This window comes from Passer montanus, unplaced genomic scaffold (genome assembly GCF_014805655.1).
Source record: "Passer montanus isolate IOZ18808 unplaced genomic scaffold, ASM1480565v1 scaffold19, whole genome shotgun sequence".
Taxonomy (NCBI): Eukaryota; Metazoa; Chordata; class Aves; order Passeriformes; family Passeridae; genus Passer; species Passer montanus.
The window spans coordinates 5,680,140-5,702,997 of NW_024366480.1; the positions used below are offsets into that span (position 1 = coordinate 5,680,140).

At 40.3% G+C, this 22,858-nt stretch overlaps 1 protein-coding gene across 2 annotated transcripts in view; it reads right to left on the reverse strand.

Annotated features, from left to right (window-relative positions):
• DPYS (dihydropyrimidinase) overlaps positions 1-17,354 on the reverse strand; it is a 28,711-nt gene extending 11,357 nt beyond the window's left edge. The window contains exons 1-7 of one of the 2 annotated variants that reach the window (XM_039706351.1): positions 16,959-17,353; positions 13,575-13,733; positions 11,298-11,477; positions 10,247-10,436; positions 5,063-5,219; positions 3,944-4,085; positions 1,983-2,125 (exon numbers count right to left, since the gene is read on the reverse strand). In XM_039706351.1, the coding sequence (XP_039562285.1) occupies positions 1,983-2,125; positions 3,944-4,085; positions 5,063-5,219; positions 10,247-10,436; positions 11,298-11,477; positions 13,575-13,733; positions 16,959-17,228 (1,241 nt within the window). In that variant the 5' untranslated portion in view covers positions 17,229-17,353. Of the gene's footprint in view, positions 1-1,982; positions 2,126-3,943; positions 4,086-5,062; positions 5,220-10,246; positions 10,437-11,297; positions 11,478-13,574; positions 13,734-16,958 lie in introns of both variants that reach the window. The other variant, XM_039706352.1, reaches the window with a different exon arrangement.
• Positions 17,355-22,858: the final 5,504 nt, after the last annotated feature.

Here is a 22,858-nt window from a genome sequence, read left to right on the forward strand (position 1 = left end):
TGTGCTGAAATTAAAAGACAAGTTCCAGTGAGATTTATTTATATTTTCTCATATAGTTCACAAAAGTACCTGCAAAGACATCGTACCCAGCAAACCTAAATGGATAAACAATGGGAACTGTACCAGACCTGGAAGAAAAATATTGGCTGAACTTAAAATAAGCTTGCTCAATAAGAAAATACAGTTAAAATGTTTAAAAAAATGCTTAAAGAAAAACTGCACCTTCACAGCCAAAGAGGGTGAAAAGGCAATTAGAGCAATCAGGAGAGAGTGAAGGGAAGCAGAAAAAATGTTTGAGAGGAAAAAAAAATAAATTACAGGAGCTGACAAAGCACCTTGAGAACATTGTCAGAACTCTGCTATCCCTCTAGATCATTTGTCCCCAGGAAGAGCAGAAGAGAGTTCAGAAAACAATCCTTCAGGGGTTTTTTAAATCACAGTTCATAACTCCACTGTCCTGAAATAGCTCAGTGCTGGTATCTCAAAATATGCCTGCTCAACATGCCAAAAGGCATAATGCACATGAAAATCTCCCTGACCCAGCACTGGGCAAGCCTCTATATTTATTTGGGTTGTTGACAATCCTGAAACTTCTTTTGCTGGTGCTGTCAGCTTGTTTGTGGGACTTCTGAATAGCAACCTCCATATCCTCAAATGTTGTAGCTTAAAATACAGAAGACTTCACACTTTCACATGTTTTTGGTACTCATTAATGTAATGAAATGAGTGAGAATTACATTACATCAAAAATTTTAAAAAAAAACAAACCAGGAGATTGGTCAAAAGATTTTTGTTTCTGTAGGGTAAATCTAGGATTGAGCAAAGTATTTGACTTTTTTCTTTTCAAAAATCAAAGGCTGAAAGCAGAGTTGTACGGTCACACTGCTCACTAGAGCTGAGCCCATGAAGAAAACCACCATCCCAGAACACTTCCCGACCTGCTGCTGCTGCTGTGTGCATGGGTGGTCAGAGGCAGGGCTTGGCTCTTGGAGTTCCTGCAGACTTGAGTTACCCTGCACAGCCCTAAAACCGTGGAGATGCACTCACAGAGCTCGTGGGCAGCTCAGCTGAGAGACAACTCCCCAGGTGATCTGGCTCTGACAGACAGCCCTCAGACCATTTCCAGACAGCCTTAACAAAACCAGGATGGGCACAAGAGCCAGAGCAAGACTCAAGATATAATTCCTGTTTCCAGACAGCCTTAACAAAACCACAAGAGCCAGAGCAAGACTCAAGATATAATTCCTGAAATATTTATGGAGTCATGGCTATGGAGCTAGCTGATGGTGTGAATACACCTGAGGACAGGAATCAGCTGTAAAGCACAGTATGCTGTGTGAGTTCACTTCATGCCCTTTCCATGGTATACCATGGGATCAAGTCATGCAGTGAGACACCAGGACCCTGGTGTCTGTATGAGCATCTGTCAGTGCAACAAGCTCTATTCTGGCAGAATTACTGTGCACACAATCAGAAAACTCCTTAAATAAAAGCATAAGGATGAAAAGATTGAGCTTCAGAAGTAAGTTCAATCTACCTTTGAGCATGCTTTAAGTGGCTCTAAGTTCAAAACACAAGTTTGTAACACGTCATGCTGCAGCAGGCTCTTCTCCCTGCCCTTTGCAGTGGAGGAATTCAAACATACTCCAGCACTAAAAAGAGTTGCTCTAAAATCCCAAAGGAGTTCTTTTTACTCTTAGGATACCAAGCCCTGGTTGCATAATGTACAGACTTTGTAATTTTTGCACTTGGTCAGCAATCAGAGAGAATGCTTTTTAATCCATCTAGAGATCAAAGATATCTCCTTACATACACTATTGTGGGAGACAAAACCCTTTAATTAATTCACACAAGGTGCTATTTAAAACTACCACGACCTCAACTAAAGGCTTATTGTTGTACAAAGGTTTTGTGTTGCTTTTTTCCTGCAGAAAGGCTGGAAGGGTTGGGGGTGGGGGGGGTGAACAACTTCCCATGCATACCTTGTAGCTTTAGGATCCCAAATTACAATGTCAGCATCAGAGCCCACAGCAATTCTGCCCTTCTTTGGGTAAAGGTTAAAGATTTTTGCTGCATTTGTGCTGGTAACAGCTACAAATCTGTTTTCATCCATTTTTCCACTGTGCTGCAAAACAGTACACAAAAGAAAACTCATTACTTTTTTAAACATAGAATGAAAAAATGTTCTTCTTGTTGAAAAACTAGGATGAGTGACATCCATCATTTTTTTTAAAAGGTCACACTGAAGAATTTAGAAGTAAAAGTAACTATTTGTCTCAGATGCCCATAATGCAATGTACTTTCACTAAATACAGTGACTTTATCTTACTTTATCCCACAGCAAAGAGAAAAAAAAAGACAGCTTTAAATGAAACACTCTGTGGATCCAGCCTCAAGTCAACTGAAATCAAATGTTTTAGCTGGCTTTGAATCTCTACTCCTGCTCAGCAATTTCCTCAGGAAACATAACATCTCTCGAGTATCTTGGTTTTGAAAATGGTGACACAGTATCAAGGGGAGCCTAGAAGGTGATAAGGCAAGGCAAGGTACAATGTGTAATATAGGAAAACTGATTTGCAGATTTATTTAGCAATGACACAGAATATAGCAGTGATCAGTAACTGCTGCAATCAAATAATGTAAAAGATTGCTGACATGACATTTCAGCAAAATACCAAACAACAATGGATATACATGTGTCTTGGGACTGTCCACTGCTGTGTAACTAATTTAATCCAGTTTCCATGACTGTTGTTTGTTTGGAAAGCCACCTACCCTGGCAGTAATATTGTGCACAGATCAATCTGGGAATCAGACTGTCATAAAAACATATTTATGGTGGTCTGTGAGCAGTCATCTGAGAAGAAAAGGAAGATGGTGAACACTGCTCTTCTAAGTAATGGCGTGTGGGAAGAAAGGGAAGCTGTTCAAACAAATCCACACAGCTGTGTACTATTTTAGAAATTAAAAAAGGGAGGATAACATCAATTGAAAAACTTTTTAAAAATTATCTTGCCCAACAGGATGCACTGTTCAAAAGCAGCACAGATGAACACATTCATGTCTCAGTTTCATATGAGCCACAAGCTAGATTTCTGTTTACCCCACAAGAAATCTCACTAGAGCTGTGAGATACCACAGGTGAGTATAGACAGAAGTGTGTGAGTTTTGTACATACCAGCTGGAACTGAATCCCAACTACAGATAAGCAAGAGATGTGTGTGAGGTAGGTAATTATACTGTGACAAACGAATATGCTTCACAGTGCATTATCAACCTGACTTCACTACTGCAAGAGAACTTCAATAGAACTAGAACACAACAGTTTTGCATTAGCCAGAGCAATCATAACACCTGCTGTGCAGCAGATTCCTCACGAGATTTCCTTACCTCCCCCCTCATCAGACATTGTCTTAGAAGCACTGACCCTTCTTGTGTTGGTACGACAATCTGAGGTCAGTGGGACTTGAAAATGCTCATTTCATCTTATCACATTAGAAAAGCATTTCTTAAAACATAAATTAGAAGTTGACAGGCGCACCACTATGCAAACTCCTCCAATGGCTAAGTTGGAGAGAGATCAAAAAGGAAAAAATATACAGCTGATAGAGTTAAAACTGTAGGCATCTGTTTTATTTTCATTTCACTAGCTGAAAAAAGTGCTTCAAGGAAATATACTTGCAGTACCACTGAAACAATAGCAATGCTTTACTGCTAAACAATAGAAATTATTCTTTAGTGAAATACTTTAAACACTAAGAATCTTCTTCCATCTTCCATGAGCATAAAGTAAGAGCTAATAAGGACTGTTATAGTTTTCAATTGAATGAGTTATCTTATGATAAACATACGTGATAAAACGGAAGAGTTAATACCTGCTGAGAGATTATCTTTTGTGGGAAAAATCAATTACCTCTACGTTTGGACATTTTGATATACTTACAACGCCTTTTTCCCATATGACTGACATCCTGTCCTCCACACCATTCACTCCATTAGGGATTTTTGTGAAGTCGTCTTTGCCCAGAGCTTTCTGACAAATGTCAAAGGTGCAATTGTCAGTCCCTGTCACAGATAGGTCACCACTGTAGAGAAACAGAGTTCATTATGAATCAGAGCATGTACCAGACAGTACAGAGGAAAACCTGTTGTAAGGCTGGGTTGATCAAGACATTCATCCTTCAAGACAAAAACTGATATGCCCTGCCAGCCTGCCCTCAGTCCCATCTTCCAAGACTGGCTCCACAGTAACAACCAGTTGCCCTGTGAAGCAGTTTCCTCTTCAGAAACCCCTCAGAAGAAAACAAGCACCAACACTGTCTCTTACTCTGGATATGTCAAAGACATCCCACATATGGAGGAATTGTCCACTTTGCCCAGAGCAAGCAGTTTTGTTTCATCCTCACATTGGGGAATGAAATTCCCCAGTCTGTGTCACTCCATAGGACCTCTGAAATTACTATGGATCTGCACAACAGTTAGCCTGTGTTGAGGCACACCTTTACAGGCTCTTCTGTCAAATTCAACCCTTTTGTGGACTTAACTCTTACTGGTAATGAAATACCAGCAAACCACACATCTTGTTAAGTGCAGATTTCCTAGATACTTCTTTTTCTACATCCTTCTGAAGTAGAAGTTATGAAGTGAATATCTTACGTGTACCTTCAGAAGTTAGCAGGCTTAGTTTCATGCAGCATTTGAATTTCAAGTGAAAAAGGCAGCTGACAACAAACTCCAGAAAAATTTAGCTGTGACCTCACCTTTTACATATTTCCCACTGACTTACAGCCTGTCTTCCTGCTTATGTTACAATTTTTGTTGTGGTATGAGCAAGGCAAGGTTTACTGAATGAAATCATATGTGGACAGTAGGACATAAGAGTTCAGAGAAATAAAATAGAGAATTTATTTTCATCTGTGATTTCACCCTCCATTTCTCCTTTCTGATAATGTAACACTCCATACTTAGAAAATCTCTGGAGCATCAGCCTGCTATTATGTACTCCTGACAAAATTTGCTGTGCATTTGGGTATCAGTGGTCACTGTTTATTCATCTGCTTACTTGGCCAGTAAGTTCATGAGGAAACCAGGAGTAGATGGATCTGGTCTCAGTGGGGGTCCCATCACATATGCTGCAGCATGAGCCCAGTCTTTATTCCAGTAGTTGGTGCCATCAGTGCCAAGACTTGCAGCAATAGGCTCCCCATAAACCACCTTTCCTGAAAAATGTAAAGCAAAGGTATCATCATCAAACAACATAAAAATGCATAACTTGTATTTTCTCTGTGAAGGATCTTTTTGGTGGCAATGAATTTAAATTTGAATGAGTGTTTCAAATTAAGCACCTACATATGGAATGACATAATAAACTAAGCTATAACACAGCATCTTTGTTCTGAATTTTCTGCTAGTGATTTCCCAATATATTTTCTCCTAAGAACATTGCTTGGGGAAGTTTTTTAATTAAATTGTTGATAGATATACTATAATGAGTTTTACACATTGTTTACTAGGAATGTGATTGAGATTTCAAAAAGAAAGCAGTCCTCAGTTGCATTAATTATGTTTAAGATTCATGTACTTGGTAGTACCTGTTTGGTGCTCTGAAATTACTGACTACATAACAGTGTCAGTTAATATATACAGCACACAGACTTTGCAAGGTGTCACTTTTAATTGTCAGGCTACAATTATGGCAGGAAGAACAATATGGCAGGAGACATAAACCAGAAGGTATAGAAAGATTTCCCAAATCAAAAACTATAAATAACTTAATTTTAAAAGTTATCTCCCAAATGTTAATCTTTTATCCTTTGCTGCACAGTATCCTATTTTCCTCAGAAGAGGACACCAACCTAGACTGGCTGTTAGCCTTTGGACAGAACTAGCATATTTTAGCTACTTTTTTCTCCTGAGAAACGTGGATTTGAAACTCATTAGAAGAAGGTGTTTCACTCCCTGAGTGAGTTCTCCAGACACTTTGCAGTTTTGCAGCTGACAGGTGGAAATTTCTCCAACTGCAAAGGTCACTAAAGAAGCAGAATGAACTGGGACCTCCCACACCCACTCAGAGGCCACTTGGTGCTGGGTCCCAGCAAGAGCCTTCTCCTTCCCCTGATCCCTACAGACAGTGGGTATTTTGCATTGGATGCCAGATTTCACTCCAGGCACAGTTTTTATTGGAACCATCACTCCATTGCCCCAGCAAGGGCAATTCTCCTGGTTTTATCAGCTGGTGATTGCTTGGTGATCAATACTGTGACCTTTCTCTGACTTTCTGAGTGTAAGTCATGCAGTCATGGTACTGTGGAAAACAAAAAACAAAGCTTTGTAGATCTCTCTCTGTACCTTAGACTGCTACTTCTGTGAGCTACTGCATTGCAACTCCTGCACTGGCATTGAATCCTCAGTAGGATTCAATTATTTTCCAAATACATTTCTCATTGCACTAGTACCTTCCAGAAATCTTTGGTGCTAGATTTGCTAAAAAGCCTCATACAACTTTATGTGGTGTCACAGTTGGCTTTGGTGTTACTGTATTGTACATTTATTCCAAATACTACCTAGTACAACTTTGTCCACAGCCTAAAGACTCCCCATTACCATTACTAATTTTTTACCATCACCTCAACACACTGTGACATGCTCAATGTGCTTGTCTCATATTGATGCTTTGGCTTGGAGCATTCTAAATTCTCAGTCCCACTTAGCTACATATATTATAGATTAGTACTTGAGCTCAGAGGGAAACCACCATTTTTTAGACTTGAAAACACAATTTTGGCAGTTATTTACTGGTTTTTTACATCTTATTTTCAGAACTCAAAAGCAGTGACTATGAGGCCATGCATGGAGTGACCACTCACTGATGAGGAGATTTGAACAAATTAGTGTTTTCTTAATTCAGAGCTGAATGAGGAAACCTAAGAAGAGACATGGATAAAACCAGGAGAATGGATGAAATCAGGATGAAACCTGATCCTGAGGGTTCCTGATCGAGGTCTTCCCTGCCTTTTGCAGGAACCCTTGGCCTTCCCTGGCCAACTCCAAATATTGCATATGAGGGTAGGCTGCCACCAATCTAGATGTATATAGAGAAGGTCTGGTACATGTAACCAATCTGTCATATTTACCTATTAGTCTTTTGGCAGATTTTTTATTTACAAAGACATCAGAAAGGGGAGGGAGGGGAAGTGTGGTCTCTTTTACTGCATTTAAGCAAGCTAAAGAAGCTTTCATCCAAAGTAAACCTGAGCTATTAATCATTAGGACATAGCTACAAATTATTAAAATTAAAATTGCAGGAAAATAATTTTTTTTTGCTTAATAAATACTTTAGAGAATAATAGGAAAGTAATTTTCTCATCATAGTTTCACAACATGAAAATGAAAAGAAGTTTTCAAGCTCCCAGTTGGATATGCTGAACTGATTCTAACTCATGTACCATAGCCGATGACAGTATTTCTACAGTCAGAGTTTGAGCTGACCAGCTCCCTTTGTTGCCATGAGTGTGGAGGAGTAGAAGTTATTCCCTCAAGTGATTTTGAGTCTGAGCACTGCAGTTTCAACAGACTACCTCTGGACAGTTCTGCTGAATGTGCAATTTCTTGCATTTCACTTGGGCCATGACAAGCCAGCCTGAAGGATACAATAATATCAAGATTCTGCTTTAAACCTAATAAAAAGAAAATTCTGCACTAAGGTTCTTTCAGCTGAACTGGCAACAAGGAAATTCTGCATTAAGGTTCTTCTAGCTTGATTGACTTCTGCCTATAGGCATAAAAGTGAAGTAATGCAGTAATAAATCATGTCTTTCAAATTGTTATATTTTTCAGCGTTCAATTAAAAAAAGCAACCACTAGGTGTTCTGCTGTTTGGTCTTCCTGACACCTCTGAGCAGTTGGTAAACAGCTGTGCATTTGGTGGCTTTTTATCACATGGCCTAACTGGCTAGCCAGAGCTATTTTTAATAGATTACTTTATCAAAAAGAAGAGCATTCAATTGCTATTTTTGTACCACCTGCCAGAACTCAAAAAAGTTGAAATACTGATAAACACCAACAAAAACATTTACAGATTTGAAAAACTGGTCCATATGTTCTTATTCTTGTAGAAGTTTTAGAAGCACTTAAGATAAGGTCATACGGGGCAAAGATACTCACAAACTATGCTCTGAAAGGAGCAGAACTGCAAGGCAGGGTTTACTGAATCAGAGATAGCATTGCATCCATTAGGCTATATACAGCCTGGACCTGAACTGTCCTGCATGAGACAGCTAAAATGTTGACATTTTTAGTTGCGTTCCTGTGCTCAGAATCAGCTTGAGAGTTTGTATTCCCTCCACAATGGACATACCTTTCTTCTCACTAAGAAGAGACATAACCCATGACTGTTGGTAGGAAGCAATTTTTTAAGCCTTAATAAGCTTCTTAGAATCTGACCAAGGACATATTTTTTCTATACACTTTTAAAAAGGAGGAACTTTTATAAAAAATTACTTTTTCAGTACTATTTTGCTCTCCAGGTTTCCACTAGAAAGTCCCATTTCCTGGCCATAGCATCACATTAAATGAGTGAATTTCCAATTACCAAAATTCATACAGATCAATCTCATTAAAAACTACAATACTTGTAACTACCTTTGTGGTATTCTAGTTAGCTTTTGAAATTTCTTAATCTTAGATTTCTTTTTTCTAAACAGTATACTTCTATGCAGATCAATATGAATTATGAAAATATGTTATATGTTGCTGTGCACAGAAGAAAACATTGGTGAATCTGACTGCAGCAGCCCAGGAGGCTATAAAATGAAATTTGCACCATAATGTACATCAATTCTCCCAATTTTTTCTTAGTACATATTGGAAAAGCATACGTCTGTCCTCAGTAATCAAACTGGCACTGTAGACATCTTACAACACATTCCTAATCAATGTTTCACAGTATTTACTGTCAGCACAAAATTCTTTACTTGAACAGTGCATTATAAAACACTGGCTTAGGTCTTCACAGCCAGTTTTTCATCTTTAATCTGGGTATTTTAACTGTTTTCATAACTTGTAGTTAATGTTCACACAATACCTGTGAATGTACAACCAACCGATGGATATAATCCACATTCCTGGCAGCACTGGCATCTAGTGGAGGAATCCAATATAGCACAGTAGAAAATGTGCCAATAAAATATATTCCAGTAAATTCTTTTACAAAATTGAATTACTGCTAAATCTTACTGGAAGTCATGGTCATGCATATTGTGCATAAACATATCCATCTCCATTAGTGTAATGACATCACACTGCTTTGATTTATTATGATCTCATACTGTACATTTTAATATTAATAATCTGTGCCCCCTGTGTAGGCATTATCCAAACACAAGAAATAGTGAAACTGATGTCTGTATGAAATTCATACCAAGTCAGGTGAAAACAAGCTGTAAATGCAAATATGTAAAAACATAGTAAAAAAGATTCAAAAAGATAGCGAGGACATATAATATTAAGTCCTCCAAATCTTGGGCTCCTGACCTGCTCCTTCCACCTTGATAATGTCTCCTCACAGTGCTGTTGTTCCACGTGCTGCTCTGGATTAATTTACAGATGTGGAGATAAAACATCCTGAATACCTACGGCCTCCAGGCTGCCTCTAGTCTTCCTAACTGATGGTCAGGAAAATCAGGCCCCCTTGGCTGAGCAGAGTTATTTGTGAACACTGCAGTGCAAACCTGAACAGCTCTGCACTGCTGGGAATCAAGGCTTTCAGATACTGTCATCTTCACCATGACTGTTAAATGCCCAGCAAATAGGAGTCATCATGGCACTACCCGAAAAAATATGGTGTGGTTTCTTTTATAGAATTTCTCATCAAGATATTTGGTAAAGTCTTGCAGACAAACTCAAGAGAGAAGAACAGTAGATTATTTATTGTCTTGAACTGGTCACATAATTTTTAATGCAATAATGCTGTCCTGGCCACCACTTTCACCTTGGAGGTACAGTACGAAGAGAAAAAATTTGCTCTAGGGAGAAGGGAAGGTCTCAATTCTGATTGCTGCTCTTACACACTGCTCCCCTTGAGCCCAACAACAGACAGACAGACACACACACACACAAAATTTAGAAATTCACCCATGATCTTAGGCTTATAACACCCATGAAAAGTAAGACACTAATGCTGTGTTTGGTTTTCCATGACCCTTTCCCCAATGCCATTGTCCAAGCACAAAAGAATCAGGACTTTTACCTTCCCTTCGTGCATTACTTATCACCTTTGCTGAAGATTTACTCATTACGTGGACTACATACAGGGGGCAGTTCACAGCATTTGCTATGGTAATCGCTCTTTGTGTAGCTTCAGCTTCCACTTCTTCAGGACGACAGAGTTCGTGACCCTCAGGGCCGGTTATTCCCATTGCCAGCATCTTCTTTGCACCCTGAAGACCACACAAAAGCCATGTAAGAGTCAGTTAAAATATATCTATGTTGTCATGGGCATGCTGCCAGTAAAGTGGATTCTGAAGCAGCCATTGCAGCCAGTTCGAGAGAAAAAAATAACTAGGCAGTTGTGATTTTTTTTCCAAAATAAGTTACTGTAGTTTTATCTGAACTCTAATATATCTCTCAATAAACTCAGGTCTCAGAATACTTAGGTAAAATCAGAGAACACACTTCATTGTCTTGCAGGATTAAATCACTGCTCTTGAAAACCCTCCCCCTCTCTCAATATGTACACTTAAATATCACGGCAAATGTTGTCCCATGATGCTACTAACCCTCACTGGAGAGAAAAAAGGAAAAATTCTTACTAAGCACAAAGATGCATATCCAGAGCCTCTGAAAACTCCAAGAGGCAAAGAGGCTTTAAGAGGCAAAAAGGTTTTGTCCTTACACTGTTCCAGGAATTTAAGATTTGCTGATTTAAGATAATTTAGCAATGAATTACTTTCCCTTATTGGACAAGGGGCAGAGTCAAAGCGCTATTGACTGGAATAGTTGAAGAAATTATTTTATTACAGCCACTCCAGTCACCACTGATGTCTATTATTACCAGGGTGGTTGTACCCTCAGGGGCCCAGAGCTCTCAGTGCCTCCACGCAGCACTAAGGTGGCAGTGGCAAGTATGAAGTGAAGCTAACTATGCATAGAGGGGTGTTGAGACTTCTGTGCCCAGTCAGTGAAGCTTTCTCCATACTTATGGATCTGCTTCTGTTTCATGAGCTGACTATGTCTGGAGAGACCTAGGGCTAGGACCATCCATATTCCTGACTTTGATGGACAAAATGTCAAATGTGCACCTGTGCAATTAGCTCCCCATTCTCCGCATGGACTTGAGCAACCGCCCCAAGTTCCTTACAGCAGGAAAAGGCTTCATATAGCTCCTCATCATTGACCATGTATATGTCTTTATAGGCCATAAACATCTTGAAGGAGTTGACACCTTTGTTTTGAACAAGACTTTCCATTTCTTGCTTCACCTGAAAAATACAGCAATTATATTTTATGTATTAATAATTTTGTATAAGGAAATTGTAAGTATGAAGGGTGAACCTTTGCTTACCCATCAAACATATATTCAGTACAAATAACCCAAGTCACATACTTAAAAGACTGGTTTAGATTATTCTTCTTGTATCAAATTGATTCTCAAAGTATATAAAAGGGTAACACTGCAGTGCAAATATTAGAAGCACAAGCTAATTGCAGGATGGAATGATTTTTACAAAAGGTAATGAGGCAGAATTTTATTTCAAATAAACCTCCTGATGTTGAAAACACCCATTCCAATATTACAGTCAATGTGTCCAATTCACACAACATGGACCTTTATGCAAAACTGATTTTCAAAATTGGATTGCAATGGGCTGCAGCTTCTAGCAAACAACACAGTGATAGAAAAGATTTTGTCTTTTAGAGATTTGTCCTGACTCTAAACAACACACACAGCCTTTTAAAACATTTTGTTGTCAAACAAAACAGCTCCAAAATGCTATGTGCAGGCCTGCCTTTTTTAAAATTCTTTATTCACTACTTGTTAGGATTCCCTGGTTCTGCTAGAGCCTATGAGGTTCAGCAAAACATTTCATCACAAAGAAAGAAAGACACATATTTTAGTCTTAAGACTTCTTGCACAACTGGTTAGCTAGAAACATATATTACATAACTTTGGCTCTCCCTTCCCAGTAAAAGGATGGTTACAGTATCTGTAATTCTATTACAATTTCCATGGGATTAATTTCTTTCAAGAAGTAAAATACTAATTTTCATCTTCTCTCTAATAAACTGGATATATAAAAAACTCAATGAATTTTTTTTTATTATCCAGAGGAGGGATGGACACATCATTTGTGGGAGTTATCAAAGCCCTGCTCTGCACAAATATAGAAGCATGTCATTTATCCTCTTCGCTGTTTACTACAATTAACAGAAGGCATTGTAAAGTATGTATGCATTTAATTAATAGTTCAAATCCTGATGAGATGAGAGCTGATCAGATGGGTATGACATACCAGTCTTTTTCACCCAGGCCTTTCACAGCTACAAAATGCTCAACCTATTTCTTTTAATCCTGGCCTTCAAAAACAGTTACATTCTTAATATAAACTAAAATATTTCATTGATTTACATCTCCCTATTTTTATTGGATTTGTTAGGACAATTCCACTATTGTCTGCTGAGGCTGTTTTAAATGCACATTACTCAGATTTCATTGGAGAATTTATTTCATGACTTTGCCTTAAGTTAGAAGTTGTGGTCAGCCTATTTTAGCACTCAGTACACAGAAGACCAAAGATGTGTTGTTTGCAGAGTGAATGCTTTGGTACATATATTCTAGAATTTAAAAATTAGAAGAAGTACTCATATATAAAATAGCAATTTACTTAATATATCTGTGTACTGATGCATAGCTCTCTGAGAATCCAAAGTCATCTTGTAAATCATGGGTCTCATTCTGATAGATATCAAGCACCTGAAAAATTAATTTATCAGTAAAGCTTTCAGGCTGTCAGCAAACATTGACTCAGCAAATTTGATTCTCCCATATGTAAATTCAAAAAAGGTTTTTTTAGATTATTTTGCATTTAATGTACTATTGTCTACAGTCCTGCTTCACTTTAAATGGGTTTTACTGCAGCCACCCAGGAAAAGAAGTCTTCCCCTACAAATGAAGTACCATATTTTTTAGTATACACTTATTAAAAAAAAAAAAAAAAAAAAAACCCAAAAAAAAAAAAAAACCACAACCAAAAGCACCAAAACTCATCAGAAGTATAAAATATCAAGTTTTCAAGCAAAAAACCCCAAAATTATTGTAAATACCTCTTTCCCCCTCTGACCTGCCTGGTCTTGGCCTTGCACAATCCCTACCTTTAACTCTGTGCAGTATTATCCAGAGATATAGGCTATTTGCAAACTTCTTTCAAATACATATATGCTCAGAAGGGTGTGGGCTATTCCAAATGTTGTCTTTAATCACAAAACCACTAACCAGCAAGCTATATTTAGCATGTGAAGACTGATTCCAAGCAGGTGTGGTACAAATTTATGGAATTTAAAATCGCTCTTGTGTCTACCTTGTTGCTCCACCAGGTGACTGCCACGTGCAGTGAATAATCACAGCAGACTTTGGGGTCTGCCCAGCTTTTCCATGTATCAAAGGCTTCAGTAAGAGAACAACCTTTCTGAGGGATGGCAAAGTCAATTATCATAGTGGTTCCTCCTGCTATAGCTGCCTGAAAAGAATGAAGTTAATATTTAGCAATCAGAAAGAATGCAAATTTCCTTCTACCCTCTCCAATTCCCTTACATCAATTAATCTGGATACACTGAAAAGCCAAAAGCCACTGAGGAGTTCCCCTGAGTAAAGTCCAGACTCAAAAGATGATTATGGAGATTAATTTCATTTGCTTTGAGAATGCAAGTGAAATTCTCACACTGGAGGAGAAGCTTCTCTTCATGTACAAAAACTTATCAAAGAATTGGAGGTGTGTCTGTAGTGGTTATGCATCAGTGAGTTTCCTCAGGTGTGTGGAATCACTGAGGAAGAAGAGCACTAGAAGAGCACAGTCAACTTGAGATGTGCTTCCTCAGAGTCTATGTGGTGGAAAAAACAAGCCTGAGTGACAGGCAAGTATTAAGGGGCAACTACACAACAACAAAAACAAAAAGCCCATTGAGTTTGAAAATACAATATGAAAACCCCCAAACTCTTGTCTAATACCAAAATATTTTAAAAGTGCTTAAAAGTATATTTTTATTAGAAACAGAATATCATTTAGTAAAACTGAAGAGAGGGTTTTAAATAGAATGAGGAATTTACATCCTCTACATAAGGGTTGTCAAGTAATAAAATAAACTACAACCTTACTTAACCGACGAATGATGATCAAAAATTGCTTTTTAACCAAAAATTTCCACTCTTATTTATGGACACCTGAATTATTACTTTTCTTGCCTTTGGAGGGAAAAAAAGTCACTCAGCTGCTAGATCCTTGACTAAAAGAAATTGATTCAGTACAGAAATTCCTTTGTTGAAATTGTTGCTTTCTTCCAGCTTAGCAAAAGAAATCCTGTCTATTGCTCTGAACAATGTCCCTTTGCAAAACAGAAAAAAACCAATTCAGATCAAAATATGCATGGCTCAAATTCACAGGATCAGGGAATCACAGAATTAGCTAGGTTCGAAAAGGTCTTTGAGATCAAGTCCAACCTATGACCTAGCACCACCTTATCAACTAAACCATGGTACTAAGTGACACTTCCACTCTTCCTTTAAACACCTCCAGGGATGGTGACTCCACCACCCCCCTAGGCAGCCCATTCCAATGCCCAATCATTCCTTCTGTGAAGATTTTTTTCCTAATTTTGTCCAGCCTAAACTTCCCCTGGTGCAGATTAAGACTGTGTCCCCTTGTCCTGTCACTGGTTGCCTAGAAGACCAAGCCCCACCTGGCTGCACCCTCCTTTCAGGGAGCTGCAGAGACCTGAGGTCTCCCCTGAGCCTCCTCCAGGCTGAACAGCCCCAGCTCACTCAGCTGCTCCTCACAGGGCTTGTGTTCCCCACCCTTCACCTTGTTGCCCTTCTCTGGATGCATTTGAGCACCTCAATGCTCTCCCTGAACTGAGGGGCCCAGGACTGGACACAGCACTCGAGGAATGGCCTCACCAGTGCCCAGTGCAGGAATGACCTCCCTGCTCCTGCTGGCCACTGTGCTGACACAGGACAGGGTGCTGTTGCCCTTCTTGGCCACTGGGCACACCCTGGCTCATGTTCAGTCTGTTGTCAGCCCCAGATCCCCTGGGCACTGTCCAGCCACTCTGTCCCCAGCCTGTAACGCTGCAGGAGGTTGTTGTGGCCAAAGAGCAGGATGCTGCACTTGGATTTCTAAAACTTTGTATTGTTGGACTTGCCCCATCTAACCAGCCTGTCAAGCTCCCTCATGCTATATTACTCTTCCTTTTTCTATGACAATTAGTCTCTTTCTCCCTTCTGTTCACTTAGAAATCAGAAGAATAATTGTAAATATGTCAGTATATTTTGCAAAAAGAGAAGTTTGGAAAGTGACACAAGTATTTGTAATCTCTAATGAATTGAGCAAAATATTTTCTCCAGGAAAAGTTGTTCAAACTGTCAAATATTTTCCATCCAGTCTGATTGACTTATTTGTTAAACAGGATTTAAAGAAAATTTATAGACTTAAAAAAAAAAAAGTAATGGGTTCCACAACTCCAGTCAAAGTCTCTTTTTATTCCCTACATATTTTTTCCCCTCTATCTGTAAAGAGAGGAGCCTTTACTTATTCAACTGAATAGGTAAATCTTAGCTAATCATTGTAGCATATTTTGCAATAGCTGGAATACAACTCTGTCTCACTGAGTTTCTTGCCAAAATATTTGTCAGAGGATGACCTTCAGTGAATAGGTCCGAACACTTTCCACACTTTGACCTGCGTTAAGGATAGCCACAATATCTAACTTTTTGACATCTGATTGCTAAGCTGGATCTAGAATTTTCTTGTAGGCACTGAAGTGGCATCTGGATATCCTGTTTCGTGTACGCAGCCTCTGTTTTGCAGCTTCCCTGTCCTATAAGTATCTCAGTTACTCAGAAAACTTTAAAAACTCATTTTCTGCTTTTTCGTAAATGCCAGTTCTCCTGTGAGAAGAACTCACAGGAGAGTTCTCCTACTCACAGGAGAATATAACAATTTGTGAAGGTGATGGCTAGTAGACAAGCCAAGTAGGGCAATGTGATCCTTTCTGTGAACAAAGGATTTCAGTCTGCACAACAAAGCTCTTAGAAAAGTGCCTTGAAAAATTTGGTTATGGAAACTGTATGGAGATGATGCATGATACTGTTAATATGAGTAATTGATACACTATTCATGTTCAGGGAATCTAATAAGATCAGCTAAAAAGCTGAAATAAACACACTCCAAGTCTAAAACTGGGAGAAATTAGGTACTTTCATAAGGTGTATTTGAAGTGGACTTTCATTGTGAGACACAGTAAGCACCAAAGTGACCAAAGTGAATGACAGAATAATCTTCATTCCCTCATATTAACAGAGGAAAAAGATCAGATTACCATAGAAGTGCTTAAACAGCACAGGGAAATGAAACTGTTGCTTTAGTTAACCTTTGCTCAGAAAAGCATGAAGCTTGATGCATGTACCCAAGCAGGCTGTAGTCTGCATGCTGACAGCCAGGGTAAATGCCTGCCCCACTTGATCCCCGCAATAACAATTTCTGGAAGAGCCCAAAATAACATACTGGCTGGGGGTGACCTCTGAGTACCCCAACTGCTTTATGACTATGTCCCAGTCAAAGGGACAGGAACAACTGGCAATGCTTGATTCACATTCTGTTGTCTCTTTTAGAAATACTACTGGACAACCAGCAGGCACCCCTCCCTGAGAAAGCCCAGATGCACACACAGACGTGCACACATGCACCCACCTTGGTTCCAGTGTAGAAGTCATCTTTTGACCTGCTACCCATGAAAGGGAACTCCATGTGTGTGTGAGTATCAATGCCCCCAGGGATCACCAGCTTGTTGGTCGCATCCAGCACCACAAGTCCAGTTGAGGGTTCTGGGTTTAGGTTTGGTCCCACCTGCTGCACCACTCCATCTTCCACGTACACATCAGCCACCACGGAGAGGTCAGCATTCACAACTTTTCCCCCTTTGATCAAAAGTCTCTGCCGAGCCCGGGTTTGGGGTGGCATGCCAGCAGGTGAGAGTGAGGCCTCAGCTCAGAAAGCTGCTCTTGCCTCAGAGTACTTCACTGCCCCCTCCTCCCGGGGCAGCAGCTCTCTCCAAATGGCCCTAAACACCCACCACACCATGCTCTTTAAACAAACACAGAGGAACTGCCTCCTGTCCCCAGAGCTCCACCTCCCTCCTCCGTGCAGCCCAGTGGAAGGGATGGGAGCAGGGCACTGCCCTTGGGCCCTTTCTGATCTGGACTCTGCCTGGACAAAGCAAGCCAGGCTTTCAGGGACTCTGGGGTGTTCTCACAGAACACACTCCAGCCTGCCCTGTGCACCTGGGGGTTTGTAACTTGCTGAACTGCTTTGAACATGTGGCTATTTTATCATCTTGTGAAGCCCAAAAGCAAACTAAGCTTTGCAGCCACATTTGAGGAAACCGAGGGTGACCTGAGCTCTCCACAGAAGCAGCCAGAGCCCAGGGGTGACCTGAGCTTCCTGCAGCCATGTCTGGGGAGCCCGTGGGTCCAGCCCGTGCAGAGGGAAAGGCAGAGTGCAGTGCTCTGGTGACCCAGGTGTTGCATCCTTCTCAGTGGAGATGGCGGGGTCCACGCTGCTCCCAAGCTGTTTCTCAAAGGATTTGGGACACACCACCCTCAGGATCCAAGCACAGCTTCCCACTGCCACTGCAATGACACCACAAGGACAGTGCTCTGGCCTGAAGGGGAAGCTGGGGTGTGTGTGTGCCACCATCCAGGCAGAAATCCCATTTCAGTATCTGATGCTCCACCTGCCCCACGGCCCTGCTGTGCCCGCCTGGCCTGTGCTCGCCACCCCCCGGCACTGCTGCCCACACAAGCACTGCCGGCCCCGGCTGTGCCGGCTCCTGGAATCTCCCTGTCCCACGGGAGCCCTTCCCGAGCCCAGGGGAAAGTCAGGATCTTCTGTGCTGGGTTTCACACAAGGCTGGTGTGACCTTGGCAGGATGTGTTTCAGAATATACACCTGTAAAAAGAGGTTGGAAAGTAAAACGAAGACAACTGAAAAATGAGCTAAAGAGCGGCACAGAAGAGGAAAGACCTGCTCTATACCATCTCAGAGGCACTAGTTTCTATGGCATTTTCCCACTTCTCCCACAACCCTGGATTTGCAAACTTAAGAAGTCTCTTAAGTGTGTTCCTAAACCTGCTGAGCACTTGCATCTTCATCCCCTCACCTCTTCCAGTTCAGTGGTGATGATTTAGCAAGATAGAAAATTGTTTCTGAGGAATGTGAGAGGGTACCACACAAGATACCAAAAAGCCATTTAGACAAAGGACACAAGATTTGGAAAGATCTCACCCTCACATCAGCATGTCAACTTTGTTCCTTCCCTTATGATGGGTAAGAGAGCATTACCATACATTTACTGTTCTATCTGCTCAGCCCAAAGTACCTTGTCTTACACCTCACCTTTGTGCAATGGAACAGAGATTCATAACCTGACACAGCAACAAAACAGGTCAAAACTCATTTGGAAAAGCAGCTTCACTTTGCATAAATTAAGTGACCTTTGTTAAGTGAGGAGAGGGGGTAGCAAAGTCAGAGGTTCATCTGATCATGTGGTCTACAGCAGTTAAGTTCCTATGCCCACCCCAATGGATATTTAATGATTTGAAGTAGAACAGCATGAACAGATTTTACAGTATTTACTGACAAAGAGACTCCACCCTGAAATTTCAGTACCACTTCAGTGGTACCTAAATTGCCAACCTAAAATAATCACTTTGTTGTAATTTCTCCCTGGCCAATGACTACTTAGTATTTTCTATGAAAGGAATTTTGGCATGACAAACTCAGACAGCCATCTCTGAGTATGCTCTTGGGCTCGTGGCAATCGTAAACTGTTTCTTCCTAAATCCTTCTGCCAAATCGGGCAGAGGGAAATCTGAAGGCAGATTGTAGTGTGCACTGGGATATCCAGTTCCCTTTTTGTGTGTGTTGCACAGGAAAGATTTCATACAACTTTCATACATAAATACATGAAGAGTAGCACAGCCTATTTACATCTGTTTCTGCACAAGAACAGGCTTGAACTCTGTTTCCCCTCCTCTGATTTCCTTCTGGATAATTTAGACTTGTGGATCCTACTCTCAAATGCCTAAACCTTCCTATCTGTAACTTCATGCCCAGTTCAGAATTACAGAGCTGCCCACAAACCAGCAACAACACAACTTACAATGCTGTGCCTAGAAAAACTGAATTTATCCCACAGGTGGTTTTGAACACATTAAATAATGTATTGGTATGTAACAAGATTCTGTCTAAGCAGCCCTTTTAATTAAACCATTTGTACAAAAATATAATCTCACATCAGTTGCATTTATGTATGTTTGGTAAATATTTAATATTCCACAGTTCAGATGTCCCTAGGAAAAATAGCCTGAAATACCACTGGTGGAACAGAAATAATATTTAAAATACTCAGAGAAGACAACTGGCCCTACATTCTTAGTGATCACTGAATATCTACTGCTGCTCCAACAGGGCTTCTGGCTTCTAATTGACTTAGTAGTATTTACTTACCCACAAAACATTTTACCTTTTTATCCTTCTCTTTGCAGAGTTTCAAACAAATCTTTGCCCCATAATCAATGTTTGACTCCCCTCTGTTGCAGTGGTCTGGGCTGGAAGAGACTTAAACTCTGTCACAGTACCTGGTATTGCTCTGTGTTTTGCATCTGTGCTGAAGGCACTGTTGGTAACACAGGGAAGTTCTCATTGGTGCTGAGCAGCACTTGCACTACGTCAAGGGCTTTTCTGCACCTCATACTGCCCCACCAGTGAGGAGGCTGGGGGTGCACAAGAAGCTGGAAGGGGACAAAGCCATGACAGCTGACCCCACCTGACCACAAGAACACCCCGGCCATATGGTCACACTCAGCATACAAATCTGGGGAAAGAAGAAGGAAGGGGAGGGACATTTGGTGTAGATAGGGCTTGTCTTCCCAAGACACCATTAGTGGATGGTGGAGATCTGCTTTTCTGGAGATGGCAGAACATCTGCCTGCCCCTGGGAAGTGAGGGATGAATTAGTTTTGCTTCGCTCACAACTTTTGCTTTACCTATTAAACTGTCATTATCTCACACCCACGAGTTTTCACACTATCACCCTTCCACGTCGACTGAGTGAGTGGCTGTGCAGTGATCAAATACCAGCCAGGCTTAAACCACAACCCTGCAGAGAAGTTTCCTGTTAGGAAACATTCACTGAGCCTAAAATGTTACATAGTAGCTCAATAATTTGCGAGCCATTGGAGAAAGTCTTCCCAAGCTCACAAATCTGAAGTTGAATCATGTGCTAATGCTTTGTTGTGTCTAGCAAAGCAAACAATCCTAGAAATCTAAATATGGAGTGCCTTGTTTAGTGTAACTATCACAGAAATACAATCATAGGAGGTTTCTCAGTAGCCTAATGATTAACTGATTCAATTTGAACAACCCTGAAGGAAACACAATCCACACCCATGATTGATCAAATGAAAATAATTTAGCAAATTTAGGAATAAGTTTGCAAGAAACAGAGGACTGAAGTTCGGAACATCCAGCAAACCTTGAGGACATCCAAAAGTCATTATAATGCAGACACCATCAGTTTAAAGTCTTCTGAGACACACATACTCTCACCCACTTCATCCTGGAACCTTTAACTGCTACCTGCCTGCATAAAATACTATTTAAATTCTCCTTTAATTATCACACCTTACTCTTATCTTCCATTTGCTTCCAATTTCACATTCTTCTTACCATACCCTAGTGCTGTAAAGCTCTTCTACTATCACACAGTCTTCAGCTTTTTCTTAACTCCAGGACTCTTACTAGCATTAACCTTCAAATTAAAGTGGTTGAAGCTGAAAAGTGTCTCAAAATGCAGGAGCAGCAAACAGGCTTTTGAACAAACAGACACTTTGTGAAGGAACCTAGAGGCTGATAATGAGCAGCAGAAAGAAAGCCCAGCTAATGTGCGATTAATATAACTTATTTTTGACAACTTTCCACCAATGTGGATCATGAGCCACATTTTCAGTGTGAGAAAATTAACAAAAATGGTACCAACAGCTTTCAGTAATGATGGATAAAGCACTAGGTTTTGGAGAATTGGTGAGTCTGAGGTGCACTCTGGATTTGCGGAAAGGAAAGAATGGTTATCTTTTGCCATATTCAGAAAGTCAGAAGGACTGAATTTCTTTCAACTCCTATAAAAATCCACAATGCCTCTTCACCTGGGTTTTGCTTTCACGCTCCTCTTCTCTGCAGTGGGAATTTAATAAAATTCAATTCAATAAAACCAGATGGTCTAAATGTACTTGCACCTGTAAAGTCTTTGTAATTGCGAGATGAGTCAGGTGCCCTTGTCAAAACCTCACAAGTTTTCAGAAGACTCTTCTGGCTACTTTAATGAGATGGATTTTCAGACACAAGTGGTGAGGTTTCAAAACCAAAGCTCTCAAGCCTTCTTCAGCTGTAAAAGCTTTCCAAAACTAGCAAGCATGCCTCATGGTTTTCTATAACAAAACAAGGCTAAAGGACATTAAGAAAGGTGTTCAATCCTCTAGTTCCACATGACCTGTACTATAAATATGCTCTCCTAAGTACTGGGCTACATCCAAGATCCCAGTGCCAGTCTTTCCACAAATTCATTAGCAGTGATGAAGCCCATTAGCACCCAGCCTTGGTTCGCCATGTGTGACACCAAGGAAGGCAGCCAAAGGGGTGTGTGTGCTGAAGACCATTCTGCTTTTTAGAGAAACAATAAGTAGTGACTGTTCTCTCATTTTCATAAGGCCAACTGCTTCCTCCTCTTTGATCAACACAAATGGTGAACCACAGACAGTACAACCAATAAAGAAAAAGGAATGACCAGCAATCCAGCAGAGGAACAACTAAGAAACCATCATAGTCTCTCTCAAAGTGCTCTTTTCTCTTTTCACTATTCATTGGCTCAATAAGGGTCCAATAAAATGTTCGCTTTCTAAATATTTGTGAGACAGTTCAACTCAGGCATTGGAGTCTTAAGTCTCACAGTACTCTGGGAAAAAAACCCCACATCATACCTGTCAGTTACTTCCTGGTGCATAATCTCAAAGAAACTATGTTCTTAGGTGGGATTTTTCCAAACTCCAAGAAACATAACCACAAAAGCACAGGGATTAGCTATCTTTGGAAACTGTTATCTTTACTAATGCATTGTCTAAAAAAAAACACTGCAAAGTATTAGTTGTGTTTTTTCCAGCTCTCAAACTCAACATCTATTGAAGGAACACAAAGTCAGAACTATAACTGCTGGCCAACAGAGTAGATGAGAGAAAGGAAAACTGAACATCTCTGCTCCTTGCCTCCAGCTCTCAAACTCAACATCTATTATATACTTCTGAACACAAAGTCAGAAGTATAACTGCTGGCCAACAGAGTAGATGAGAGAAAGGAAAACTGAACATCTCTGCTCCTTGCCATGCCATTGCAGAAATACATGTCAGTTCATGACATTCCTCACTGTCCTGTATATTGCTCCTCTTCTTCCTCTGGTGCACCAGAACTTCTTCTTCCAACTCTGGCTGTTCAAGGTGGTTTTTAACTAACCACAGGAAAGATGACAGATTAAACCAGTG